This window comes from Theobroma cacao, chromosome 7, assembly GCF_000208745.1.
Source record: "Theobroma cacao cultivar B97-61/B2 chromosome 7, Criollo_cocoa_genome_V2, whole genome shotgun sequence".
Taxonomy (NCBI): domain Eukaryota; kingdom Viridiplantae; phylum Streptophyta; class Magnoliopsida; order Malvales; family Malvaceae; genus Theobroma; species Theobroma cacao.
In genome coordinates this window covers 2,438,567-2,466,504 of record NC_030856.1, presented here as the reverse complement: position 1 = coordinate 2,466,504, position 27,938 = coordinate 2,438,567, and the positions used below count along the sequence as shown (strand labels likewise).

The following is a 27,938-nucleotide window of genomic DNA, read 5'->3' as shown; positions in this document are numbered from 1 at the left end:
CGGATTTTTAAAAGACAGGCAGTTATAAAGGTTGAAGCTTGCAGATGCCTCTGACCCTTTATCCATTAGCACTTACGACTATCCAGTTTGTAAAACTATAAGAAAAGTATGCACTACATAGAAGGAAACACAATCAAACTTTACCTTCATTTCTCACTTGGAAGAAAAAAGAATTAGCATTGTCAGAATTTTACAAGGAACTAACTAATGAGAACAATAAATTTTCTATACACATGGTGCTGCACTCTTATGCCCTCAAAACAATGCAACTAAAGCCTCAAAGCATGCTTCCATCCACAAAAAACCCCGAGGCCCACATCCCTGAACAGAACAGGAATTGCCACATCAGCTCATGGTTCCATAAGTAAAAGTCCTTAGATATTAAAGTACTGCAGTGGCAAAGAAAATGAGGACGATCTGAGCTCCAATATCGCTCTTCAAGGGGCAAAAAGCATCTTGCAACACACTGTTTGAAGCCAAAATTTACATCTGTCTGAGCCAGAGCCACTATCTATTTGGCAGCATACCAATTTTGAGCACACTTGGCATCAACAGCTAGGTCAACTTTAAGAATGTTCTTTCCTTCTTCAAAGGGTTTTGACATGCACTCAACAACAATTGCCTTTGCAGTCTCAGCTGACTCACTTGGTCCTTCCAAGATTACTTCATCATGAACCTGTTTTCTGAAGGATGTTATTTCCAGAGAAATTGCAGGACAACGACTTTTTAAAGAGCCACATCAAAACAGTAACTCGTGAAATGAATTTGTGAAGGCTGTACAGGACAGAATAGTGACTAAAAATTGGGAAATGCTTATATTGGTTGAAGAGAACATGTGCATATTTGAAAATTAATACACATCAACCAATGCACAGGTAAACATCAGTGTCAGGTTCTTAAGAAGAATCTAAGCCTTCCTACATGCTATTAAGCAAAGATTATGCTTCAGTCAAACAAAAATCTTCTGAAGGAAACATCCAAACAACCAATAAAATGGTAATAATAATTACTATTTTGAGAGGTGAATATGTGTACATGAAAAGACAATCTGTTTAAAAAATTTTGGAAGCAACAGAATGCAAAGTCTCTGTAGTGAAATCATAAGCCCATTGTTGTCCGATTTTTGAGAATATATTAAAGGTGGAAAAGAAGTGACTTTGCATTCCAGTAAGAACACATCAGACAGCACAAACAAACTTATATAATGGTTTTGAAACCACTAGTTATCTAAAACCAAGGTAGATCACTGCAATGAGAGAGATCACCCGAAAATAAAGATAATGTAAAAGGCATAACCTGTAAAAGAAGCCTCCACCCAAGCTCCTTTAGACGTTCATTCTTTGATATTTGTAACATGGCGCACATTGCAACATCAGCAGCACTGCCCTGAAACACTCATCTAGATGAGAGAGAGAGAGAGAGAGAGAGAGAGAGAGAGAGACAGAGCGAGAGAGAGTTCATGAGAAAGAAAAGAAAACCTGGACTGGAGTATTGATAGCAGCCCGTTCAATATGACCTTTTTGAGCACGTGTAGCATGAGCATATGATGGGAAGAGGCGAGCCCTTCCAAGCAATGTTTTAACACGCCTGAGTTTCTGAGCTTCATATTTACGCTGTTTCTGCCACTCGAGCACTTCTTGTCTTTCTTTATACCAGAGATCAACTGTGTTCTTTGCTTCTTCTACAGAAACCTGAGAGAGGTGCAATCATCATTACCTTGAAGGCTTAATGAATTTTAACTGTTCTTTTAGGTTCCAAGGCTACCTTCCAATCCTTAGCAAGCCCCACAGGAGTTTTTCCATAAGCAATGGAAAAGTTGAGCATTTTAGCTTTTCTTCTTTCAGAAGTAAAGGCATCCTGAAAAAAACAATTTTCAACCCAGTTAGATTCAGCAATCAAAATCAATCTTAAATACAACAATACTTAGGTAATAATATCCCAAGGTCTGCACATTTTATACTAGCCACTCCAAAATCAATTTCCTATTTCCCTAACATATTTTATTTTCATATATGAATATGCTGAGAAAATCAGTAAGAATGACAAACAATTTCAAAGCAAAACATCAGATACTTGTAACTTTCAAATAGCAAAAGCAACTTTAGGTCATACTTTAATCACAGTCACAGATATGGCAAGACATCTCAGGGTAAAGGTTAGAAGTTCAATATGTTTAAATAATGTTTTGGACAATTTCTAGCCCAACCCTTGTCATGAGATCATCATCTTTCTATACATCTTAGTCATGCAAAGTTAGAAAATTGATCCCTCTGTTCGTTAAGCAATAGCAGCAGGAGTTTTAGTAATGCCAAAGGCTTTGGTTTAAAAAAAATATCAGATTCTTAGGCAGGATAGGGCACGAGAAGTGCTATCAAGTAACTTCCATTTCTCTAAGATATCTCTGTCTGTAATCTATGTACTATTAACAGATCCAGAAGATTCCACCAAGCCAGGATGGTATATTTCTTACAACCTAGCTTGGAGGAAAACAGAAATTGCTGGTGACAAATAAAAGTCCTCAAACTGGTTTCTCTTTCTACCATTTCAGTGAATACTCAACGAAATTTGATTACAGATTTACTATACCTTTAAAAGTGGAACTGGTGGCTTCTCTTCACCGGGTTGAGGATGCCACTCAAGAAGAACTTGCCTCTTTTCAACAGCTTCACGGATATGAGAGTACATGTTCATTGCAGTCCTTGAATGGAAATCTCCACCAGCTTTGAAGGCATCCAACATGCTTTTACAGTCAGCCAAATGGGCAAGAATCCTAAGTTCCAACTGTAATATAAATTCAGATTTCAATCAATACATGAAATATAATGACAAAGGAAGACAGTTCAATCAACTTACCTGCCCATAATCTGCAACAATGAGGGAATTTCCAGGGGCAGCTACAAAGGCCTGACGTATCTTATAGCGGTCCTTCTCTAGTGCAGGTTGATTCTTGATTAAAAAATACAAAAAAAAAATTTAATATCATAAAGCTCCCATCCAAATATGGCTGGCAACAGAAGGATATGCAGAGGAATAACAAAATTATCTATTTCCTTCATGCCTCATCAACCATGCTTGTGTGGTAGAAAACTAGAACTATCTTGTGATATGAATATTTCAGGCTATGGACATCGAAATTAGAAGCTTTCTTGCCAACAGGGCTTTAATGACATTCTATATAACAAAAAACATGGAGTATTTCATCTCAAGGAAATTTTGGTCTTCGCTATCCGAGTGACATAGAATTATAGGCATCTAAAGAACCTTGAGGTTCTAATTATTCAAATGCTTGCTAAAATAATGGTAGAGAAAAAATTAAAAGAAAAATGAACCTGCAAATTTGGTCTCCTGGCAGATAAGCGCCCAGTTTCCGTATTGATATTCAAAGAACAATGAACATGCCCACTCTTGCCTGATACATTACTCCCCTGTGGTTAAGACAGATCATTCTCATTATAAACCATTCCAAGAATTTGAAGGTACAAAATTAATCAAGAGCAAGGCCATTATGATGAAGTTAAGGAAAAGTTATAACAATGCCTTGTTGATTTTTATGACTATATTCAAACAATGAGAGGAGTTGCCCTTCAAAAAACACAAGCTTTTAAACAAATTTCTACTTTTCTTCTTAGCCAAACAATTATCAACAAAGAAGTACTGCAGATACAAGACCACTTAGCACGTATGTTTGAGTTTCGAAACTTTCTTTATAGTTGCATACCCTTTTGGTTTTAGCCCTTTGCTATGTACATAATTTTACAAATTCATTATCCAGCAGTGTCAACCAGTTTGCATGATCAAATATCAAACCATCATTTCTATAGCTTCTTCTTTGAATGATGGGTTATAACTGACAGGAAAAGACACGGTGTCAATCATGCTGTCACCTTATAATAATATTCCTGGAGATAATACAGCATAGTTTGGTCATATGCACAGCTCTCATCATTCAATAGAAAGTTTGACCAATAAGCCCTAGCATAAGTTCTCATTGAAAAAGAAAATATCCAAACATGATACTAGGGAGGAAAAGTAAGCCAGGCTGAGTGGTAAACTGTGAAAGCAGATCAACATGTATGACCAATTAAATGAGACATCAAAATCACCTGCAAGGGGAGAATGAAATTGGATATTAGAGAGTCAATAGAGCAAACTTCACACAATGAAGCAATTGCATGGCATGCCTCCCTTCCTTTTTCCTCATCCCCAAATGCTGCAAAAGCGGTTCCATACGCAGATGTATCAACATCAGTCACCATTTCAGGACAATTGTTGATATCACCATCATTAGTATCATCTGTGAAATCATATTCTGCAGAAACCTTCCCAGCTAAGGTCTTCAAAGCATTACCACTAACTGAGGGCCAACCAGTGGCAGTGTACACCTCAGCAGGGAGCTCAACACCAAGGCTATGCAGCTTAATACTGCGAAACTTAGTGGGAACCTTTTTGCCTTCTTCAATCACTTTATCAACATTGGGAACTTTGAAAGTTTTCTGAACAGGTAGACTCTCATTTGGATCCTTACTGTAACAAGAATTAATCAAGTTAATTATCAAGAACTTTACTATCAAAATTTTCAACATTCTCTCTCTCTCTCTCTCACACACACACACTTCTTTTGGGAAAGAAGAGTGATTGTTGATTTCTTGATGGTAAGAACACTTCCATAAATTACAGGAAATGAATATTCATAAGAAACATCAAGTTCTGCACTGCCCCCATGCAACCAGCAATGACAGTCCCAGCACTTAACAGCAAGAAAATTTGAGAGATTATCAAAATCAGAAATTCAATTATGATATTAACTATATTTCTGGTCTAGGGAATGGCCATAAAATATATCTTGCCCACTTATTTCGGATAGAGTTAATTACAAATTTGGCACCCAAATGATAGTGAAATGTATCAATCAGTACCTAAAGAAAAAAAAATGTACAATTTGCACCCTGAACTTTCAAATAGTGTACCATGTTAACTCAAACTCTAACACCGTTAACTTAGCTTGCCTATGTCGCATTTGACTGGTATAGTTACACCATGTATATGTCATGTGTTGAATAAAAATGGTAAATATTTTCTGAAAATTCCACATGGATGCCATATGGTATCCAACAATTGACCAATCTTGTATGAGATTTTACTGTCCAAGTCAAAGATTTGCAATTTTATAACTAACGTTAAATAAGATATTGATGGTTCCATGTGGTGTACACATGACATGATAATATTGGTCAAACCCACATATATAGGCAGGTTGTTTTAGTGGCATTAGAATTTGTGTTAAATGGTACATGATTTGAAAGATCAAGGTGCAAATTATAATTTTTTTCTTCAAGTACCAATTCATACAATTTTGCCAAAGTTCAGGAACCAAACATGTAATTAACTCTTTTGAAATAAAATGCCTAAATTTCAATGCTATGCACTAATCAATGTTGATGGGAAACAAATGTTCTTGTACATTAAACATGCAATTGGTACCTGTTAACAATGCCACCATAAAGAAGCTGGCGGAGCTGAGTATCACTTCCCACATTCATATATTTGGCATCATCACAATATCTAGATGCCCAGGTGCGAAACCTATTAGCAGCAATTTCTTGCTCTGCTTTAGCCACCTTCTCTAACTGAGCAAGATAAATCCGATCAACCAACATACCCTCACGTTCCAGGTTAACAAGAAGCTCACCAAATGGTTGCCAGTACTCTTCGTAGAAGTGGTACATGGACTTCCCAGAAACTGGTTTACCATCAAATACCCAAGACATGCTTGATAGTTTGCTTTTCAAGCTCTCATAAAGTCTCAGTGTGCTTATTGCATCTAAGGCAGAATAAGAAATCCATAATTTGCGTTCTTCCCGTTGTAGCTCTTCAACAGGAGCAATGGTGATCATTTTTCCCTCAGATCCATCTTTTTTCAATTTTTTCTTGCCAAAAATGGTTTTCATTGATATTTTACCAATTAATTCATTTTCTTCTTTGCGCCATTTAGTCCTGTTCATAACATTTTTATCACCTGTAAGCGCTTCAAGCGAATAACCACCTGCTGTTCGTCTTGATGAGTCCCACAACCGTGCCATATGCATTGTGTCAGCATGAAATCCAGAAACCTCCAGCCCATAGTTCCTAATGACATGATTATCAAAGCTATAATTGTGCCACACCTATAGAAAGCCCAGGTGAATATATCAATATCAAGTTTACTTCAGGACTAAGGATTATCAAGTGCTCCAATGGACCATGCAATATTTAGCAAATCAAAAAGTGCAGCAGATCAGGAGAAATACAAGGAAGGAAGACAAAGGAGTGAGTGCAAGGCCTACTACACCTTTTTGATAGATTGATCTTTGAAAAACAGCTCAAATTCCTTTAGAAGAGCCCTGCCACCACCATCCAGAACATCTACCCAGATACAGGTCTTCCCATTTCCAAAATCTGCATTTTCTCCAGAACAAATACTGAAACATGTTATCTCACCATGATCAACAGGAGTCTCTTGCTTCACATCAATCTTAGACACCTGCAAAGACTCTATCATCAGCAAATAGACAGGAGCTCATTTACATGCAAACTGGGTAGTGCATGGAGCAAATGCATGCAAACTACAACATGCAGCATGCACACAGCACATATATAAGAAAATAGTAAAAAGAATGTATATTAAGCATAACTTACCTCAGTATCACATGCATGAACAAGATGACTGTATTGAGTTGTAAGCATCTTAACAACTTCCCCTGCAACAGAGATATTATCTACAACAAGAACCTGGTCATAAATCCTAGCAAGCCGCTTGCTGATATCTTCTTGAGAAACTACTTTAGCTTCTTCAGTGCTGGCAACCCCATTTTCATTGGCATGGTCCCTTCTGGTTTCATTAGGATTCATATGTCCTGTGTCTTGGTTGGCATCTGAAACCGTCCCTTTCAACGAGCCATTACTTGAAACTTCTGTTTTAGTTGAACCTTTTAACTGCTTGGAACCATTTATTCTATTGGCAGATATATTTTTGGCTCTAGAAATTTGTTTATTGTTAGTTGGATGGTCTGGACAATGGCTCTCAGACAGAAAATTACTATCTCCACTGTTTCCAATCTCTTTATTGTCATCCAAGACCAGCCCTGGCAACGATCCATTATTTAAAACTTCAGTCGAACTTGAACCTTTTAGCTGCTTGGAACCATTTATTCCACCAGTAGCTATATTGTTGAATCTGGACATTTGTTTAGTACTGGTTGGCTGGGGTGGACAACAACCCTCAGAAAGAGATTTATTTTTTCCACTATTTCTAGAAACTAATTCTTCTTTATTATTTGTTTTAAATAATGAGCCAGTAAGCTTCAGATTCAAGTTGTGTTGGTCACTGGAATAAGAACTACTACCTTTAAAGCTCTCTTTTGACATCTCCTTATATTCCTTTATCCTGCGAGCTTCTTTCTCCCATGAACGCTCAGTGCTGGGTATGCTAGTTTTTTTTGAAGTAAAGGTAAAAGCATTAGCTCGAAATGATGTCACCCTAGACTTTTGAAAACTTGCTGGGCTTTCATTGTTTCTCTGGTCCACACTCACTCCTTTGCACTTCTTAGCAGAAAAATACTGATCCGGGTCAGGGTGGACCATCCTAGCATATTTAGAAGCAGCTACCTTAAGTCTCATACCTTTGGGATGATAGCAACAGCTGGAACTACTTGACATGGTTGCATTAAGAAAAGCACATTGAACACTCTGCATTGTGCACATTTCTCGCCTACAATGTAAAGAAAAGCAAACAAGGGCAGAAAGACCAATTAATTTGAATGAAGAATTTCTTCAGGCATGCTAGCTATGAAAAAGTATACAACAACAAGAAAAAGATTCCAGATTTCATGCAAAGTCCAAATTGCACTGAGTTCAGCAGTATCAAATCAACCAAACAACAATACTTTCCTTGGCTCCACTTTATTTGCATTTCCTTAAAGAAACTTACATCCTTGAGACTCAGGCACTACCACATTTCCATTCCAATTTCTCATCCATCTCTTCTCTTCTCCCACATTTTTCCACCACATTCTATCATAAAACTCAAAATTCTCTAAAACAGGCAAACAGCAACTAATGAGAGAAAGGTCCCCTCCCACGTGAAAAGGAAAATGGATATCAATAATATGAGGAAATAACAGATAAAAAAGGCCGAAAACAACAGAAATACATGGCAGAAAACAGGAAAAAAGGGAACTTTTTCCAGTATAAACCCCAAAAACCCTCAAAAACAGGCAACAGCAGCTAATGACAGAACAAAAAAAAAACAAAAAAAGAAGGATATGTTCTTTAAAAGGAAAAATGGGTATCAGATACTCTAAGAAACCGGATAAAAAACCCCAAAAATAACACACAAACAAGAAAGAGAAGAAGTTAAAGAGCGAAACCTGTGCAAGGCTCTAGAAGCCAAAAAGAAGTGCTTAGATGACGAAGGAGAAGAAGAAGGCCAAGGACAAGACCGGGAAAACCAAGAAGAAGAAGGGCAAAACGGTCTACCCAAAGGGGTAGTAGTAGCAGCAGTTTGGGAAGTAGAAACAACCCCCATAGCAGCCATGAAGTCCGCAAGTCGGGCTAGCTTGCCGCTAGTGTTGTTTACTACACAAGGCGCCGTTTTTGCTTGCTGTTTATGTTGTTGGTATTCTGGGGTGGCAAAGAAGGTAAATTTCTGGGTCTTGGAGGGGCAAGTCCTTTGGTGGGTCTTTCACAAGTTGGACTGTGACCGTGAAAGTAGCAGAGCAGACGCCATGAAGACAGAGAAAGAGCAGAAGTGGGAAAAAGAGGGAAAGGAGCTGAAAATGCCTAAAACCCTTCTTTTACTTTTACAGAGTAAATAAAACCCTCCATAGCCCAGCTCCAACACTAATATTAACTGACCATAGGAATTTGGAACATTTATTTTTTATTTTATGGCTGGCAAATATTTGTCCTTTTTTCCATTTTTATTTTATTTTTGTTGAATTGGGGGTTAGAATATAGAGATATTGCATATGTGCCATTATTATTTGGGTAAGTTTTTTCTAAAAAATGAAAAAAAAATTGAAAAAATATTTGAAGATTCATTTTTTTTTCATAAATTAAATTAAATTTTATTTTTTTTGGATTATTATTCTATAAACCGATGTTCTAAATTTAAGAGTTTATTTTATGTATTGAACTCAGTTTAGAGTTAAAAAAATAGAACAAAATATAAAAAAAAAAACTTCTAAACTATTTATTTTTGTAAGCATTTCTAAGGAAATGAGAAGGTCAATGCAATATCTTTCACCAATGAAAATGGCTGATGGATTGGATTCAAACATTGACAAGAAGGTAAGGTTTACATGTATACATATACACATATGAAGCTGCTTATCATGCTAAAGTTTTACCTGATACAAAAATGAAGGACATAAGTTTCACAAATTCTTACCAAATTAAACCCAAAAAAAAGGAGCAGAAAAACAAAGTTTAGTTTAGCGGGAATGAGGTTGGTTTGCACCATTGCAGCCTTGGGGGCAGTAAATTGGTAAAGCTTCCTTCGGAGAGGCCCCAACTGTGAACCCCATCAGCACTAGCAGAGCAGAACCAGAAGGGATTGGGAAAAATGAAGATTTTGGTTCACTCCATGGGAGTGCAGGCCAGCTGCAACATGATATGGAAGAGTTTGATGAGCTCCATTAGCTTTTTTTTTTTCTCTCTGTTACCCTCTTCTTGTACCTTCATTTATTGTGAGGTTTTTTTCTACATCTCTCCATCGCTATGCCTACATGGAGAAACTGATTCTTATCTGTCAACTGTTTCCTCCTTCTTCTGCACCCTTGTTTGCTGTTACTTCTTCTGGACCCTTGTTTGCAGTTAAGTACTCGAGAGCTGTTACCACATCACTCATCAAAGGCCTGACAGCTGCTTCTTCCTGCAGACACATTGCTGCAACTGCAAGTGCCTGGTGGAGACCCTTAACGGGATAATCCTCTTCAAGCAATGGATCAGCCATTAATGTAAAATTCCTTCTGTCTTTGAATAAGGGTGTTGCCTGCAAAAGAGGGTTATAAGTTAGTGTTTAAGGAAACTTTTGCTATATTAGTGCTTGCAGATTAAATCAAAAGAAGAGATAGAGTTTCATGCTTGTAGATGTCCACGATTGTTGGGATGAATAAAACGATCCAAACTTACCCAAGTGACAAGATTCTGTTCTTCTGTTGGTCTTGAGTTGTCTATAACTCTTCTTCCTGTGATTATCTCCAAAAACACTACTCCAAAGCTGTAAACATCGGATTTTGTTGTCAACTGGCCTGTCAGTGCATACTCAGGTGCACAGTAACCATAGGTTCCCATAACCCTGGTGGATACATGTGACTTATCTCCAGTTGGACCAAGCTTTGCAAGTCCAAAATCCGAGAGCTTTGGATTGAAGTCCTGGTCAAGTAATATGTTTGATGCTTTAAAGTCGCGGTATATCACTGGGGGATCAGCCGTTTCATGCAAGTATTCAAGGCCTTTAGCAGCACCTACTGCAGTTTTCATCCTGGTATTCCAATCCAATGGCTTCTTGTCTGGAGGTAAATCTAAAAGGCAGAGTTACTAACAACTGAGTCTGTTCAACAGAACAAAATCTTAAAATACAAATGGAAAAGGAAAAAGTTCAAAAGACCGAGTTCTGGATCACATTATCTAAGTCTGAAGTGGTGTTGCTAGTGTTATATCAATAATGCAAAACAACTTAAATGTAAACATACCTAGAAGGTGATCCTCCAAGGAGCCATTAGCCATGTATTCATAGACCAGAATCCTTTGATCCGCATCAGCGCAATATCCAACCAAATTTACAAGGTTAGGATGGTGAAGTAGACTCAACATCAAAACCTCAACCAGGAATTCTCTGTTTCCTTGATATCCATTCCTGTCAAGTTGCTTGACAGCAACTACCTGAGTATGATGGAACAACAATATGAAAATTACCAACTAAATATCATGCAAATTATATATGTTTTTGTTGATACTACAATTCTTTCCTTCCAACTCTTTCTAATGTAAAGGTAAAAAGAAATAAGATTTCAAAATGGTACTTGATCTGGATTTTCAACATGCCCTTTGTAGACCTTCCCAAACCCTCCTTCACCAAGCTGATTCTCAGGGTTGAAGTTTTCAGTGGCGGTGCATAACTCAGGATAATTAAAAACCTTAGCAGTTATATTGCCTTTACCCATTTTTGTTATTTCTTGGGTAATATATCTCTTTCTGCTGCTATCTGCCAAAACAAAGAAAAGAATTGTTCAGACATGAATCTATCACCTGGACTTTTCAGCCAAAAACAGAATGGTTACAGAAACAACATAATGCTTATTGCAACATTATCAAAGTCTTTGTCAAGATGATATGGGACCTCAACAGGGTGACCACGAATATTGAAATGAAGCTGAACATGGCTTGACAATAGTTCATATATATATATTAAATGCTGAATTCATCCATTGGATTGTTTTCATGATTTCAATTGAAATAATAAGCAGATAAATCTTTAAAATAACAATATTTTTGCATATACCGTGCATGTATTGAGATTGAGATTTGAATAAAAAAAAGGGTCAGCAACTATGCCAAAATATGTTCCTCTATTACAAGCTGATGGCTGACAAAACAAGGATATTTCGGATTCAGTCAGGGTTTTGTGGAATGAAAGATGATCTATAGGGTAAAAATGTTTTACCACTTTTGAAGGAAATGTTGGCAAATGAAGCCAGAGTTTTGGTGTCATGGTATTTCTTGATGCTCTTCTTTAATGACCTTCTGGTTAGTCTCTCTTCTGACATGCAACATGAAAAACAGTTCATCTTGGTCTCCCTTTACAACCTCAGGCCAGCCACGAAATTCTTGAACCAAAGTTTTAGTAGTAGTCTCAAGTATAAAGAACATTGACAGCAGAGCCCCGGCAAACCTTACCCCTGAAGGAAACCAAACTCTATCTGGTCCTCCAGGAGGGCACAAGGAAAATTTTCTCATAATGATTGTTTTGCTTCTTCTCTGTCCGAATCCATTGAGCTCAGATAGCCAAAAATGACTTGGTCAGATTTGCTAAATATGGAAGCAGACAGATATTCTCGCCATTTCTTAACTACCTCTCTCATTATCAGAAATTTCTCAAGTCAAAATGGTTTTCTGTTATGAGCTTTTCTTTCCTTGTCTTCCATTCCACTAATTTCTTTTCTTCCACTTGTCAGGTCAACCTGTCCCAAAATTTTCTTTATCTGGACCTGACTTAGGCAAGTGCCAAGTGTCCATTTTAAACAAATTTAGTTTGGCTCAACTTGTCTAACCATTCTGCTTTGTAGATTGTGATGTCCTATAAATTAAGTGACGATCATGGTTCAAGCCTTGAAGTGTCTAGAAATATGGATTGACGATGTGATCCAAAAAACTGTTATTGAAGAGATATAAGTTTCCTTTCCTTGATTATGTCGATTGAATGCTGTTTTCAGTTTTACCAGTTCGGGTTGTATGTAAGCTGGTTGAGGCCTTACCAACATATCCAATTGCATTTGGTATGGCATTGACTGTTTGATTATTTTTTTAGGCAGTAGATAACATATCTAATTGCATCTGACATCATGCTTCTTGAGAATGGGAGGCTGCTTTTGCTTCTTCTTTTAGAGTACTTCCTACATATGCTAATAAGCAAGAAATTGTTGTAAATCCGAACTGCTATCTTCTGTCTTCCTGGAATCCTGCTTCAACACATTCTTTTACCATCTGTTTCATATAACCAAAATCAAGCTCTAAAGAAAACTGAGACACCTCTCTGCAACAAAAGGAGGCAGCACAGAAGATTTCATGATAATACTATCCAACATTGTAACTTAATTTCAATAAAATTCATAATACTGTTAAAGAACATCATGTGAAACTCGAGTGTGGAATTTGATTTACATAAAACTAAATTAACAAGAGAGACAATCAAGTTTTACCATATGTAATCAATTATAGAAGCTGAGAGATGCATTCTATCTCATTCAGACATCTAGAGGAGCCCAGTTGACCAAATACTTCTCTGCAAATTAATCAGGGGTTAATGTTTTCCTCTGAAACCTTATATTAAACACCTATGCAAAATATATACTGAATCGAGTATATAGTTAGGCTCTGGCCCAGGTTCTGTTTAGCTGTCTTCTTTGATTGGATTCCTTTCAAACTTGCCTGCTGCTTTTAGCTCAGCAACTACTCTCTCTATCCTAGCAACCCGAGCTTCAAGTCTGGATGCTATCATGTTGAGTGTGGTGATATTGCTTTCACCATACCTGCTGATGTTCTCGTTATTAAATGATGGTAACCCAATTTCACTCTCATTTGCCCCTCCCCTTACTCTTGCTGATCCTTCATTCTGAGCCTTGACATGTATAACCTCTTGTTTTGGTACCAAGGACAACTCCATCTTTGCAAATCCTCCATTATGTGCCATTGAAGGTGAGTGAAATTGAACATTAGCCAGAGAGCATTTATCACGACCAAGTGGTCTAGTAGTGACACTAGCTTTCTTGCTAGACACCTCAAAAGCTTCAGGTTTTACTTCCTCAACAAAAGGCTCAAATTTCACCTTGTTCAGTTTGGGGGGAAAACCAGGAGGAACACTGGCATCATTTTCCCCCTTTTTTGCTTTCACCCATGGTATTCGTTCTGGCCTCTTCCTTGAACTCCTTTTTCTTCTCACAATACCCTTCATCACATCCTGGTAAACAACCATTGACAGCTTCTTCCACCACTCCAAGTACCGGATGGTAACCTCAGACTTAAAGAAACGAGATGGGATATACAATTTTCTATCGTTGATTGGTCTCAGGTAATTGTTCCAAGCAATTTCTGGAGTCTCATTGAACCGAGCAACGTGACAAGGTATATCTTGATCAATTCCGAACTGCATTGCTACTCGATGTGGCAGGTACTGCTGTACACATCCTGATCCTAATCCAACTAACTCAGAAGGCCTCAAACATAAAGCAAAAGATAATAATTCTTTACTCAAGCTTTGATCAATTGAAATCCACTCTTCTTTCTCCTTGTAAAATTCATGAAACTGCCAGTAATTAACAACTTTAGCATAAGGCCTCCAATTAAAAGTCTCACCCGCTGAGTCCAAAACCATTCTCACATTCTCAACTTTCACAATTTTTACATTGCTCCATCTAGCTGATCTGGGTTCAAAGTTGTGGATCACATTAGGCTTTGGCTGCAATGCTGGGAACCTTTCCCACGCCCAAAGTTGAACCAACTGCATTGGTGACCATAGTGTAATGGCTAACACACAATCATCAACCTCACCACCCTTAAATTTAGTTGAACCAACAATGGTTTCTTTCAACAAAGTCAAGTCCCTATAGATTCTGGCCAAAACGGCTGGTCCTAGTGCCATAGCTTCCCCCCTAGCTAAACGGCATGCAATTGGAAAGATGCTCTTCCTAATTATTCCATCAATATTTTGGAAAACAAACCTTGATAACCACAATGAAAGTAATGCTTCATGCTCAATATCTCTCCCACTTCCCATGAAAATCTTTATCCACTCTGTTTGCCTGACCCTTCTAGCTGCTCGATCCCTTTGAATTTTCCTGCATTCTTCAAGAAGTTTGTCTTCAACTTCCTTGAGTTCTTGGCTGTCACCAGGGAATGTAACAGGGAAGCCTATAACAGAATAACCTCCCAAAACCATCACATCCTCTAAAGATATTGTTGCTTCACCCCAGGGAAAGATGAAAGTGTTAATCTCAGGATTCCATTTTTCTGCCAAACCAATTACCAAATCATCATATTTTTTTATTAAGCAAGTTGAACTCATTATTGCTTCAAAGATACCAGCCTTTTTCCAAACACGTTGATACTTGGGACGCAGGATATCAACCCAAAAAAGCCAGCTTTTCATTGGGGTTCTCAAGCCATTAAAGCAGACCTTTAGAGGCCAGTTTTTAGGCTCAAAAGTGTGAGGTAGAAAGGAACCAGAGAGGGAAAAATGGTTTGGGATTGGTTCATCCATGGAAGATAAAGTTGGTTTGAGGAAATGGGCTGTTCTCGAATTTGGTTTTCCATCAGAAAAAGGTGAAACCATGAGCTCTTCTCTTTCTTCAACTGTGGTTTCCTCTGCTGTTGGTTCCTCCATTTTTTGTGTATCAAAGGATTCTCACTGGATATGGACTCACTTTATAGAAGAAAGTACTAGCAAACAAGAAACCCTTGTATCACACTTTTCTCCCCATTGAACACCAAGTTTTCTGTTTGTTTACGAAGAGAAAGAAGGCTCTACTAAAACAAAATTATTTGTGGTAAAATCACTTCTCTTTTTGTTGGCTATTTGAGAAAATGGGAGTAAACCAATCCTGTCCATGTTTTTGCCATCCTAGGCCGACCTGGGGAGTCACAGATTTTTAACAGCTGGACAGTCATGTACTTAGATTACAGCTACCCTTCTGTTTTAGTTGTTTGTTATCTCAATGATAATTATAAGAAAGAAAAAGAGGAAAAAAAAAGAAAAAAGGATAGGAAAAGTGAAGGGTATTGAAGCAGTAATGGTACGAACTTTACTGTGGAGGTATGTCGGTGGCCTTACAAGCAAAGATTCCATGTAAAATTTGTCTGATTCAAAAATGGGAGGCATTTCGGTCACAGAATGTAGAACACCAGTGAAATGCAATACCACAGTGTCAGTTATCAGAGTGGCATTCGGGTAATAAAATCCCTTTGTCCAGGGTATTCTATAAGGAATTCCAGCTTGTAGCTTTGGCAAGTGGCCTTCCTTTCAATTCCTAGAAGAAACAAGAAGAAAGAAAGAAATAGAACCCAACAGCATTGTTATAATGGGAAAATCATAAATCCTGAAAAGGTTGAGATTGGAAAGGTTATGAAAACAGGGAGTGTTATTTTGTTACATAGAAATTTGAGTTAATGACAGGGATTAGTAAAGAATTTTAGGTACTAAGAATAAGTTAGTTAAGACCATGACTTGTTTTGTTCTGTTATTATTCCTTTACTATATCAAATTCATGGAAATTAGCATTGCATCAGTTTCCCTGCTCTTAATTAATGAATCATTAATAACCAGGATTCAATACTTGTCTTTTGTTTTCCAATTAAAGTTCAGTGCAAATGGCTACACCACATGACAACTGGATGTCTCAGGAGAGTTTACATTTCAAGTTTAGTTTATCTCTCAACCAGTCAATGGTCACAGAGCAATTTGTCAAGTTAAGATCAGAAATGGTAAAAGAGTTATGGCCGTGGAAACTTAATAGTATTCCAATCTAATGAGAAAGGAAGCCATGCAAATAAAGGAAAAGAAGAATAAATGAAGTTCAATGGTGGGTCTAGTTCCAATATATTCAAGCTAAAAACAAAACCGTTCAGTCTAGGTCATGTGCACCATTTCAATTCTAAAGATCAGTGTTTTTAAAAGAAAAAACTGTTACATAATGCCTCAGCTTTGTTTGTAGTATTTTGTGATGGAATAATAGTGTAATTGATATTAAAGTAGCCTAAGATCTCAACCAGATTGTTAAGAGTAAGTAAGCCAGCAACTAAATTCAGTTCAAGAATTCGATCATCCAGATAGAGAAGGCAAGTGAAAGGACCTTTCTGAGAAAACAGATATGATCATGTTGAAATAAATTTACTCATAAGACTTTTGATTATATCAAGTAGCAAAGAAAAGAGGGAAGAAGAGAAGAAGTTGGATATTATCAAAGACCATCTAGTCTGAGACTTTGTGCTCTTGTGATTTCAGTTTGCATCCTGAATAGAAGCCAAGAACTAGCTGCTGTTATGTAAGATAATATGCAAGTTCCATATGATCCTAGGATTTTGAGAAAGTATATGCAAAAGAGTGGAAGTAGTGAATATGAAGCAAAGAAGGGAAAAGAAATATTCAAGGTGGTTATAACTACAATACTCACTAACTGAGCCAAATTTTCACCCCTAAACTTCAAGGAAATAAGACAGTAAGCAGCTGTATAATTGCACACTGCTTAAAACAGAAATGCTAAATGTGGAAGCAATTCAAACAACTAAACTAAAGTTGCTTGATATAATCAATGAAGTTTACTTGTTAGAATGCAGCATAGTTTTGTGATTCCCAAAAAGATAGTGGTTGATTCATGAGTCCTGCAGTTTGCAGATGTTGTTCATGACTTACAATGAAATACATAATTGCATTAATTTAATACTATGTCCTCAATTCAGCATGTATAAGAAAGACTTAGTCCACCAATGAGCTCAGAGTAATGTGTCAAGCTAAGATCAGAAATGATAGAGGAATTAAGCAAATAAGGTTAGTGGAGAATCTCACTCTATTTTTTTTTTTTGAAAAGTGAATCTCACTCTATTAACTAATCTAATTCTAAAGGAAGAAGCATGTATAAATAAAAGCAAAAATCAGAAGCATAAGGAAAGAGAAACAATAAATTTTCATATAGTGTTCCCCATTGTCTATTGTAAAATAACCTTACATTTCATACTAGCTGTTCAACCTTTCTAGTATAAGTTTCAACTAGGATACTAGCTATGGTCAGAAAAAACTTAGTTCTATTCATGTGCTGCATGTCAATTCTGGGATCAGTTACTTCCAAGAGAAAGTTGTAACCAAATGCATCAGTCTAAGCTGCAAGAACTAACATTAATTAGATAATCTACTGATTCTATGTGCAGTGTATGCAGATAAAACCAAGGTTTTTGTACTACTGTGGTTCAGATGAAATTCCCTTAAATTGATTCTCCAATTTCTTGCGTAATCTTTTTTCCTTCAGCTCAGCAGACAGTTTTTCAAGCCTGCAAATCCGAGCTTCAAGCTCAATTGCTAGTGTTGCAAGATCATGAGTGCTACTGCCTTCTGCTCCATCATTAAGACTTGGTTTGCTATTGACATCATCTGCCACCACTCCTTTTGATTCTCCTATTGAACTTTCATTTCTTCTAACCTCTGCTTCCTGTTTCCCTTCTGATTTGATATTTTTAACATATTCTTTATCTGCAATGAAAGTTGACACATTTTGATTTTCACGAACTGATAATGACAGGACATCAACAGCCAGAGTGCAACCAATCTCGTCACCCTCACCGATATTCTCCAAGATCACATCTTCTTGGTCCTTAACAGAAACTTGTATGCTAACTTGATCTGATTTCATATTTGCTTCTAGCTTTGCAAGTGTTTCAATTTCTTTAGTTGAAGATAACAAACGTTGAGTACCTAGGGGAGACTCATTCTCACCACCCATTACAGTTTTTTCACCATCACGCTTAGCATGCGTCAACAATTCTGTTACTGTTAATTGATCTTCCATGTCCTCCTCCTGAACCAGACCCCCTACTTCCACCCCTCTATCTTCATTTTCCATAGCAGAATCTCCTCTGCTAACTTCTCCACATTTCAAAGGATGATCAGGAGAAAAGAGAATGTAGCACTCGTTCTTCCTTACCGAAGCATCTGGTGATTTTCTTGGACTTCTACGCCTACTAACAAATGCCTTGATAGCATCACCTTGAGCCAGCATTGATTGCTTCCACCAATGTGAGTACTGTGTGGTAATAACTGACTCAAAAAGCCGAGCTGGTATATAGAGCACTGCATCTTGGATTGGCCTGCTGTAATTTCTCCAAGCAATTTCAGGATTTTCGTTGCATCTGGCAATGCATCCTGGAAGATCTTGATCCATTCCAAACTGCATCGCAACCCGATGTGGAAGGTACTGCTCTATGCTTTCTAGTCCAACTAGCTCGCTTTCCCTTAAAAACATAGCAAAGGACTGTATCTCTTCATCCAAATGAAAATCATTCAATATGTACTGTTCCTTGTCACCATAAAACTTTGGCAAAGACCAATTATTATCTGCTATAGCATAAGGCCGCCATTGAAAACCTGTTCCTGCCGAGTCTATGGCCAACTTCACATCACCAGCATTCATCTTAAGCCTATGCCATCTTGCTGCTCTTGGCTCACCAAGTGAGATGGAATTAGGCAGTGGCCGCAGTCTTGGAAATCTTTCCCAAACCCAAAGCTGCACTAACTGAAATGGTGCATAAAGATGAAGCAACTTATTAGTTTGCACAACATTTGAGCTAAAGAACCAACCTTTCAATAGACTCAAGTCCCTATATATGCTAGATAACACTGCTGGTGCAAGGGCAACCCTGGTACCTCTAGCCAAATGAATGGCAATAGGAAAAACATGTTTTCCTATACGTTGAAATGAAACAGAATTAACAAGAACAAAGTTGGATAACCATAAAGAAAGGAATGCTTCATGCTCGAGGTCATGCCCAGTTCCCATGAAATAGTCCATCCATGATTTATGCGAGGCAGCTAAAGATCTTGCTCTTGCAGCTTCTTTGCGCCCTTTAATTAGTTTTTCTTTAACTTCAACCAGTTGTTTAGTCTTCAGAGGGCTTAAAACAGATACACCAAGAACAGAATAACCCCCAGAGACCATCACATCTTCCAAGGTTATTGTTGCTTCACCCCAAGGAAAGATAAAAGTATTAGTATCAAGACACCATTTTTCAGCAAGGCCAAGAACAAGTTCTTTGTGTTGTTTCATATCATATCTGGAACTCATGACTGCCTCATAAATACCAACTTGCTTCCATAAAGCTTGGTACTTGGAATGCATGTTTTGAACCCATCTTTTCCATTTCTCTGTTGGACGTTTCCAGCCTCTGAATAACATTTTCTCTGACAAGTCTTTGAGGTCATATGTAAGGGGCTTGGGGGAGAAACAATCTGAAGGAAGCTCAGAAACGTTTCCATTATTGGAGGTGGCAGCTGGTTTGAGAAAGTGGGCTTTTCTTAGTGTAGGGTATCCACCAGTTGGTGAAACCATGAGCTCTTCCCTCGCTTCAAAAATGGTGTCTGATTGCTTCTCCATTGTTGCTGTTGGAAATTTTCACAAAATCTTTCACAAGGGATAAAAGTTGGTGCCTTTGTTGTAAAAATCACACTTTTTTCCGTTGTAACTCCAAGTCACTATCTTTGGCGATTTTTTTGGCCGGTAAAGCTTCATGTGCAAAGCTGGCATAGTTCTAGTTTTGTGATCCTGCAGCTTTTATTGAGTACTGATTTGCTTAGCTCAGGAAGGAAACAAAATGCAGCCTTTAGAGTTCAGACCTTGGGCCTAATTTTATGTTTACTAGGATGGTTTCTTTATTGTTATAATAATTGGGATAAAACCCCACACATATGACAAAAATATTTAACAAAGATGGGATGGTTTCTGCTAGGGAAATTAAAGAAAGTATCACTGCAGTTCAAAAGGGTATGTTTGACTCCCTGCAATAACAAGTATACCTTGGCACACCATTACAACTCCTCCATGCTTAGGCCTGAAGATAATTTGGATCCATTTGAGGAAATCCTGAAAAGGTTTGGTTTTCTAATATTTTCAACCTTTATACCAATCTGCTAATGGTTTTGTACCATTACACTCAAATGGGACCATATGCAATGCTTGAATCACCAATTTTTCAGTTTCAAATTGCTTCAAGAGAGACAGCTTTATACATCCTAGTCAAATGACTATTTCTTAAAGTAAAATATGGGTTTTGACATTCAGGTTGAAGTTAACTTGCATACTAACTATTTGTTTCCGTAATTTTGCATGTCCTGCCTTTCAGTATGCAAATCTGATTTTAAACTTGTAAAGCAATACTATGGAATCAAATGGTCTAACCCGACAATGCCACCATGCTAAATTAATTCTGAATGTATTCATTTTAATTCTGTGTTACTTTCTAGATATTGAATACTTAACTAACCACCTTGGTTAAAAACATCTGAACAGACAAACAGTCAATATGATTGGATTTGTATATGGAAAGTCGCCTTTGAAGTGGTTATCAGCATCAAATTCACAATTTACTGGCATAATGCAATAACTCAGGTTAATAACCTTAAAATATTTCGAGCTATGCAAATGTTATAGAATATGAAGGCAGTAGGATCTTCTAAAATTTAACCCTTGAATAGTATAAGAGAAAAATTCATTAAATTATCCAGGTTCAAGCATAATAAAACAAGTAAATATTACAAAATGACTATATTAGTTCTAAACAATGAAGTTCAGATTCCACTTCAATAACTTGAGGAGACAAAATGAAATGAGGATAACAGCTTAGCATGAAGAAGAAAAGTCAGAGAACTGTAAGTTTCTTCTGTTTCTGGTTTTCCTTGTTCTTCATTTTGGGCTTATCCCTGCCAGTTTCTCCAATCTCCTTAGCCTTCCTTCTAATTCTAGTCCAAATTTCAGAAGTGAACATGAAATCGTACCTTTGATGGTAACATTTTCAGAGTTCTTGTGAAACCCTTCAACCATTCTTGTCTTGCTTTCTTTACCAATACCTTTAAGTGATCCTTCAAATCTTTTCTTCCGTTCAACTCTTGCTCTATGCTCAGTTACATCCAGTGCCTTCCTCCCTTCTTTAACAATCCTCTTAAGTTTTTGGTCAGAACCACCAGCATTCATTTGTCTTTCAGCAGTGCCATCAAGAGGCAGAGTGGTTGCTTTGCTTCTTCCTGCAATTGTGGAGGAGAACTTTCTCTTTCTCAAATTTCCATTAGCTACTATTGAAGTTGGGGAACCAGTGGTTCGATATTGGCAGCATGGTGAAGCTTTATGAAAGCCAGCTCTTTTATTTGGGGTGCCAGAAATATGCTTCAAGCGCTCAGTATCATCATACTCTTTAAATGCCTGTCTCTTGATCTTAGAGGACAATTCAGAATTGACTGAGGCATGGCTCTCTTCGATGTTGTTATCAGCAGAAACTTGAGAAAATGAGTTAGTACTTTTCAAACTACACATTGTTCTCAAACCTTTGGAATTAACTTCGGTCCTTTCCACCCAAACTGGTGGTAATACATGTGGTTCTATCTTCTGGCGCAGTGAGCACATTGGGTAGTAATGCTCATCAGTATAATCCCAAATCATTTGTGTTCTAGTTTTGGCTGCATATTCAGTTGCCAATGAAGAACAACATCCTTCAGTTTTTGTTGAAAGCTTTGATACTAATGTCTTTGGTTTCTTCACATCAAATTCAATTGAAGGAGGGGACTTTTCCACATTTCTTTTAGCCAGAACTGACTGTGGGCTTCTATTCTGAGTTCTTTTGACATCCCTCAAAGCTGCTTTTCGAGCTGACTTAGATCTAATCCACCAATTGAAGTATCTAACTGATGCACAGGGCTCAAAAGACCTTGGCGGAACAGCAAACCTAGCATTCTCCCATGGCATGCTACAAACAGGGAAGGCAGCAGGAAGATCTTGATCGTATCCAAACTGCATTGCCACCCTGTGTGGCAAATACTCTTCTTTACAATCTAGTCCAACTAACAAAGAGGTATGCAAGCATCTAGCAAAAGACTTTAGGTCCTCATCTGGGTCATTACAATCAAAAGCTAATAATTTAGTCTCCTTGTAGTAGGATGGATGGCCCCAGTTTTTCAAATCAGCAATATATGGCCGCCACCTAAAATTATCTGGCAATCTAAGTACTGATCTAACAAGTGGCAGGCTAATTTTCGCATTCAGTCTATGAAATCGAGCAGCTCTAGGCTCTCCAGGCTTGAGGGTATTGGGAATACCTGGACCAAGAGAAGGAAACCGCTCAAAAGCCCATGATTGCAGAAGTCTCAATGGACCTGAAGCAGTCATTGACATTTCCTCACGAGAAGACATTGCTTGGTTTTTCAACAATGTCAGATTTTTGTAAAGGCTTGCAAGAACTGCTGGGGCAAGTGCCGTTCTTGTGTTTGAAGACAAATGAATGGCAACTGGAAAAACATGCTTAGCAACAATTTTCTCAGGCAGAGAAGGGAAAACATACCTTGACAGCCAGAGTGACAAGAATGCTACATGTTCATATTCCCTTTCTTCTTCCATGAAATGCTTTATCCAACAACCATGAGTAGCCTTCCTTGACTTGTTTCTTGACATGATCAAACGTTTCCTGTTCAACTCTTCCTCAATCTTCACCGACTTCCCTTCTAGAGGTCTTCTGACCGACTCTCCAAGTGTTGAAAACCCTCCAAGAATCATCACATCTTCAAGAGTAACAGTAGCTTCTCCCCATGGAAAAACAAATGTATTAGTTTCAGGACACCAAAACTCAACCAACCCAAGAATCAAATCCTTGTTACACCTGATTTCATATCTAGAACTCATGATGGCATCGCATATGCCTGTCAGGTTCCACAAGGCACCATATTTTCCAGCCATCCTATCAACCCATTCTTCCCAACGTTTTTGAGAAACATGCCAGCCTTTTATGTCGACATTTTCAGGCCACTATTTAAGGTTTTGAGAGAAGATATCAAACAACAAAGGAGTGTTGGGAACTGTAACAGCTTGTGACACAGTTTGGACACATGGTTTCAGGAACCTGGCAGTTCTCACCAAGGTTTTCCTATCTTTGGGACATATCAATTTTTCATCTCTAGATAGTTGAAAAATCGAATGAGAGTGTTCTTTTGCCATATTTTGAAAACACAAGAAGAGGAAAGAAAAGAAAAGAGTGTGAAAATGGTGTAAAGATTTGAACAGTCTAGAGGTTTAAAATTTGCCGTAAAACCAAAAACATACCATCCTCTTTCAGCCGTGAAATAAGCCCACTACATGCTAAACACAACTATTGGATGTTGCTTGTGACTGAGTAACTGAAAGTACAGAATTTTAGTTCCTTTCCCTGGCAAACTTACCATATAATTAGAGTAATAAAGTTGCCATTAATACACATATTTAACTGCCACCGAACCTGAGAAATGATAATGTACAAAAACAGCTTCATTGGCTCACTGGAAGAAAATTCATGCTTCAATTTGACAACTTTAAGGAAATGGTGAAGCTTAGAGCCAAATATTTTCAGGCCAAAATCATATGTCTAATTGGATACGGAAAATTATATGTAGATTGGACATGATAACTTCTTAGTTTGCCTCTAAGATTTAATTCTGATATGTTGTTAAATGTTAAGCATACTTATCCAAGAAATGGTTTTCACAAGGCCTGTTAGCTAGGCATTGACATTATCCCGAGTATATGGTCCCAATTGCCTTTGACCACCCAACCATTTTCTTTCAACATTCTCTTATTTTTAACTTCTTTTCATTTTCAGGATAAAAATTTGGCTTTGCCGTTTAGGTTAGTGGGCATGATTACCTGCCTGGCTGCCTCAATCAAGTTTCCATGGCCATACAGGATAGTGCATCCGCACACATAGGAGAAAGTGGGCAGGAGAGAGGGAGAGCCAGTGACGATGATGGGTATTTTTCTATATAAAAAAAAACTATACCAAATAATGGTTGTTTACTGTCACTTCCTACTTTTTTTTTGTCTTTCACCAACCGGAAGCTGGTTTATCAGTAATCAATTAATGGAAGTAAAAGACTGACTTTCACTTTCACAACTTCTTATTCTATCCATTTATTAGACATGATTAGTTATAACACATACTGAAGTTAAGGATACAGAAATCAGTGTGTTTGATGACCGTTGATCTAATGATGGAATCAAAGTCCTAAAAGTGTAAAGGCAGAGGCAAAGGACTCACTAAGAGTATCATAAACCAAACTGTATCATAGTGCTTCCCATATCCCTGCCACCTTACATGGACTGACTGATTCAGAGCCTGACATACGCTATTCAGAAGTAACTATTAAAGACAAAGAGTTTTGCAGCCGAAATTCACTCTTGAGAACAGTCATATTTACCAAAATGCCACCCAACTGATCGCAAGATCTCGATAGTATGATTAAAACCAACTATAGCTTTGCTTTTTTTATCATTTTTTTACCAGATTCTGATTGGTTCACTTTTACCGAAAAAATACATTTAAGGTAATTGTAAGGGAAGCTGGATAGTCTTAATCCAGTGTATGCAAAAAAGATAGATAATGGAAGAACCTTTCTGTCTCCTCAAAAGTCGATTCATGGCTTGACCCTTCAAAAACTCTCTTTTTAGTGAAACCAAAGGTACTCTTTTGCCAGGAAAAGCTCCTTTCTTGACAATGGAGGACTCCTCAAATTCCATTGTCGAAAAAAGAGTAGAGCTTATGGTTTCACCTGCTGGTAAGAACGTTAAACTGAGAACGGGCCATTTCATCAAACCTTCCATTGGCTCAGGCTCTATGGATGGAACAACAGTTGCTAAGCACCCAAGACACTATCTTTCCTCTTCACTAACCACTTTTGAGCCCAAGAAACGGCCTTTAGAAGTCAAGTTCCATGGCTGGATATACCCACAAAAGGATTGGAAAACTTGGGTTGTCAAGATGGCTTCTTTGCATGAGTCTACATGGAAGAAAGCTGGTATTTCTGAAGCTATCATGAATTCTACGTATAGGATAGAAAGAAACAACAATTTGGTATTTGGGGTTGCAGAAAAATGGTGCCATGAAACCAAAAGTTTCATCTTCTCTTGGGGTGAGGCAACTATCACATTGGAAGACGTCAAAATCCTGGGGGGTTATTCTGTGTTGGGGTCCCCTGTTTTTACCCCTGTTGAAACAGCGGAAATGAAGGAGATAAGAGAGAAACTTAAGAGTGCAAGGAAAGAAATCTATAAGAGTACATGTAAAAAGGCCTGCCAGTATTTATGGATGAGGAAATTCATGCACAGTGATGATAGCACAGTCGAGCATGAGGCTTTTCTTGCATTATGGTTATCAAGGTTTGTTTTGCCATCGTCTTTTAATACTGTTGTTGAAAGTGTTTTCTCTATTGCTATACACCTTGCTAGGGGGACTAGATTTGCACTTGCACCTGCTGTTCTTGCTAATATTTACAGAGATTTGAGTTGGTTAAAGCAAAATATTGTTGCTTCAACTCAGTTAGAGTCCAATTATGATGATGGAAATGTTGCACTAGCAATTACCCTTTGGTCACCACTTGCACTAGTCCAGGTTTGGATCTGGGAGAGATTTTTGGACTTACAACTGAGGCCTAATTTGATTAAAAATGGTGAGCCAAGGTTTGCTTTGTGGAATGGCCTAAATTGCGAAGTGCAAGATGTGTGCTCAGTTCTAGATTCAGCCGAGGAAAGGTTTGTTTGGCGTCCTTATGTTAGGAAAATAACAAACTGTGATGGTGCTAAGTGTTATGGAGACAATGGAATGTGGATATTGCTTGATTCAAAGTTAGATGATGAATTGCTGTCATTTGCTCGATGCTTGAGGGTTTCGGAGCTAGTTGGACATGACTGTATAGAGCAGTACCTTCCACATCGAGTAGCACTGCAGTTTGGAATGGATCAGGATATTCCTGGTTGTGTTCCCCGATCAAATGGTACTCCTGAGATTGCATGGGCTGATTACAATAAGTCTGTTGATGGTGGGAAGTTGTATATTCCGCCCAGGCTTTTTGAGGCAGATGTTACTGCTCAGTACTTGGAGTGGTGGAAGCAATCAGTGTTGAACCCCCAAGAGGTAAGTAAAAATGTGTTAAGGATGAGTGAAGGTAATGGCTTTCTGGGTTCTGAAATAAACACAAAGAAATCAAAAAGAGCAAAGGAAGGTACATTTACTTCAACTAGACCTGATTTCTATCATAAGATTTTGAATCGATCTCGCCGGCTTTTAACACTAAAGGAGGAAGGTAAAAATGCCACTTCTGATCTCGGTTATCCACTGAAAAAATTGAAAAAGCTAGTTCAGTATCCAAGATGGAAGAAGGAAGTTCGTAATGCAGGTGTTGTGGCCCAAAGCTCAAAAAGAAAGAAGAAAGGCAACAATGCTTCAATTCCTCATGAATTTCCTCCAAAGGGCTCGAAAGGTCTAGCATTTGCTTCAGCAGTAAACAATGACGATAAGAATGAGACTACTTCAGCTAGCTCTCTTTTCAAGCCTTTAAAAGACCCACCGCCTAATTTTGTAATTCAGAAGGACCTTAGTAGTTCTCCATTTCCTCCTGGTTCTCCTCCCAAAGAATGTTTGGTGCAAACCAAGGGTTCTGTTAATGAAGATAAGGTGACTCCCTCAGTTTCTACTGGTTTTCCTCCCAAATGCGTAGATGAAGATGAAGTAACTCCTCTAGTTCCTCCTAGTTTTCATCTCAAACACAATATGGTACTGGAAGCCAGGGGTTCTGTTAACGAAGGTGAAGTAACTGCCTTAGGTACTCCTGATTTTCCTCCTAACCACGATACAATGGAAGTCGGAGATTCTGTCAATGAAGGTGAAGTGACTGCCAAAAAAACATTAAGACCTGCTAGTAAGCATGACAGTATGGAGAATATGGAGAATAAAGAGTGTAGAAATGATGAGAAGTCAGTAAGTTATCCTCGAAGTCGTTCTATGGATCCTCATGATAAAGATAAACTGACATTGCTAGATCTCGAAGCAAGGATTGGCCGGCTGGAAAGACTGGTTGCTGAGATAAAAGCAGCAAGAAAAGGTTAGTCAATGGTAACAACATGAGCTACCTTGGTTTAGTCATTTTTCTGTAAATATCTGAATCATTAGTCAGATTGAACTTGATGGAAGTAGAATCTGTGGTAGATCATCAGCTAGATATGAGAGTACATGTTTCATGTAAACTTATGTTTTTAGTTGGTATTCATCTCAGTCAAAACAATAGCTCTAATTACTTCAAGCTTCTCTATAGTAAAACCTGATATGCAATTATCTTCTTTGTAACACAGTGAATGGGTGGTGACTTCACAGTCAGATACATAATCTGGGATTTTTCATACTCTGAGGCCACTCTCTTTTGGTTTAATTTATGTTAAAAACCATCTTAGCAAGTTAAAAAAAAGAATTGTATGGCTTAACGTTACTGTATTAATCTCTTTTGGTTTAATATATAGTTGAAGGGTACATGTTCTTTGGAGTATTTTCATGGTGTCTAACCCTTGCTTATTAGAGTAGTTAGATTCCAACATTATTTAGGATGGGAGTGATTGACAGCATTTGCCATAAGCTATAGGAAG

The 27,938-nt window shown here is 37.9% G+C and overlaps 6 protein-coding genes across 7 annotated transcripts; 1 reads left to right on the top strand and 5 right to left on the bottom strand.

The window, feature by feature from the left end:
• Positions 121 to 8,916, bottom strand: LOC18593578 (DNA polymerase I B, chloroplastic/mitochondrial). The gene is made up of 12 exons (XM_007020863.2): positions 8,406 to 8,916; positions 6,676 to 7,747; positions 6,329 to 6,520; positions 5,482 to 6,164; positions 4,104 to 4,524; positions 3,330 to 3,425; positions 2,854 to 2,946; positions 2,587 to 2,781; positions 1,765 to 1,857; positions 1,479 to 1,691; positions 1,297 to 1,386; positions 121 to 676 (listed from the first exon to the last, which is right to left on the bottom strand). The coding sequence occupies exons 1-12, from the start codon at positions 8,570 to 8,572 to the stop codon at positions 512 to 514; spliced, it is 3,480 nt and encodes a 1,159-aa protein (XP_007020925.2). The 5' UTR covers positions 8,573 to 8,916; the 3' UTR covers positions 121 to 511.
• LOC18593577 (serine/threonine-protein kinase CDL1) lies at positions 9,278 to 12,002 on the bottom strand. Of its 2 annotated transcripts, none has more exons than XM_007020861.2 (5): positions 11,705 to 12,002; positions 11,064 to 11,245; positions 10,734 to 10,923; positions 10,171 to 10,562; positions 9,278 to 10,030 (listed from the first exon to the last, which is right to left on the bottom strand). In XM_007020861.2, the coding sequence occupies exons 1-5, from the start codon at positions 11,826 to 11,828 to the stop codon at positions 9,788 to 9,790; spliced, it is 1,131 nt and encodes a 376-aa protein (XP_007020923.2). In that variant the 5' UTR covers positions 11,829 to 12,002; the 3' UTR covers positions 9,278 to 9,787. The 2 variants fall into 2 exon arrangements, with proteins under 2 accessions (XP_007020923.2, XP_007020924.2); XM_007020862.2 differs by having other exon boundaries at positions 10,171 to 10,550.
• On the bottom strand, positions 13,151 to 15,139 carry LOC18593576. The gene has a single exon (XM_018124186.1). The coding sequence runs from the start codon at positions 15,137 to 15,139 to the stop codon at positions 13,151 to 13,153; it is 1,989 nt and encodes a 662-aa protein (XP_017979675.1).
• On the bottom strand, positions 17,706 to 19,892 carry LOC18593575. Its single transcript, XM_018124185.1, has one exon. It carries the CDS (start codon positions 19,890 to 19,892, stop codon positions 17,706 to 17,708), a length of 2,187 nt encoding a protein of 728 aa, XP_017979674.1.
• LOC18593573 lies at positions 21,022 to 23,487 on the bottom strand. The gene has a single exon (XM_007020857.2). It carries the CDS (start codon positions 23,232 to 23,234, stop codon positions 21,198 to 21,200), a length of 2,037 nt encoding a protein of 678 aa, XP_007020919.2. The 5' UTR covers positions 23,235 to 23,487; the 3' UTR covers positions 21,022 to 21,197.
• On the top strand, positions 24,900 to 27,601 carry LOC18593572. Its single transcript, XM_018124126.1, has one exon. It carries the CDS (start codon positions 25,021 to 25,023, stop codon positions 27,406 to 27,408), a length of 2,388 nt encoding a protein of 795 aa, XP_017979615.1. The 5' UTR covers positions 24,900 to 25,020; the 3' UTR covers positions 27,409 to 27,601.

What these genes read in the sequence shown, in the direction of transcription:
- LOC18593578 (XM_007020863.2), bottom strand. Translation starts at nt 8,572, where the DNA reads ATGGCTGCTATGGGGGTTGTTTCTACTTCCCAAACTGCTGCTACTACT. An exon ending in TATGGTGGCATTGTTAACAG is followed by an intron (nt 4,525 to 5,481) that starts GTACCAATTGCA and finishes TTCTTGTTACAG; the next exon opens with TAAGGATCCAAATGAGAGTC. An exon ending in CTATCAATACTCCAGTCCAG is followed by an intron (nt 1,387 to 1,478) that starts GTTTTCTTTTCT and finishes TGAGTGTTTCAG; the next exon opens with GGCAGTGCTGCTGATGTTGC.
- LOC18593577 (XM_007020861.2), bottom strand. Translation starts at nt 11,828, where the DNA reads ATGAACTGTTTTTCATGTTGCATGTCAGAAGAGAGACTAACCAGAAGG. An exon ending in CAACATTTCCTTCAAAAGTG is followed by an intron (nt 11,246 to 11,704) that starts GTAAAACATTTT and finishes TTGTTTTGGCAG; the next exon opens with ATAGCAGCAGAAAGAGATAT. An exon ending in CTTGGAGGATCACCTTCTAG is followed by an intron (nt 10,563 to 10,733) that starts GTATGTTTACAT and finishes TCTGCCTTTTAG; the next exon opens with ATTTACCTCCAGACAAGAAG.
- LOC18593576 (XM_018124186.1), bottom strand. Translation starts at nt 15,139, where the DNA reads ATGGAGGAACCAACAGCAGAGGAAACCACAGTTGAAGAAAGAGAAGAG.
- LOC18593575 (XM_018124185.1), bottom strand. Translation starts at nt 19,892, where the DNA reads ATGGAGAAGCAATCAGACACCATTTTTGAAGCGAGGGAAGAGCTCATG.
- LOC18593573 (XM_007020857.2), bottom strand. Translation starts at nt 23,234, where the DNA reads ATGGCTGGAAAATATGGTGCCTTGTGGAACCTGACAGGCATATGCGAT.
- LOC18593572 (XM_018124126.1), top strand. Translation starts at nt 25,021, where the DNA reads ATGGAGGACTCCTCAAATTCCATTGTCGAAAAAAGAGTAGAGCTTATG.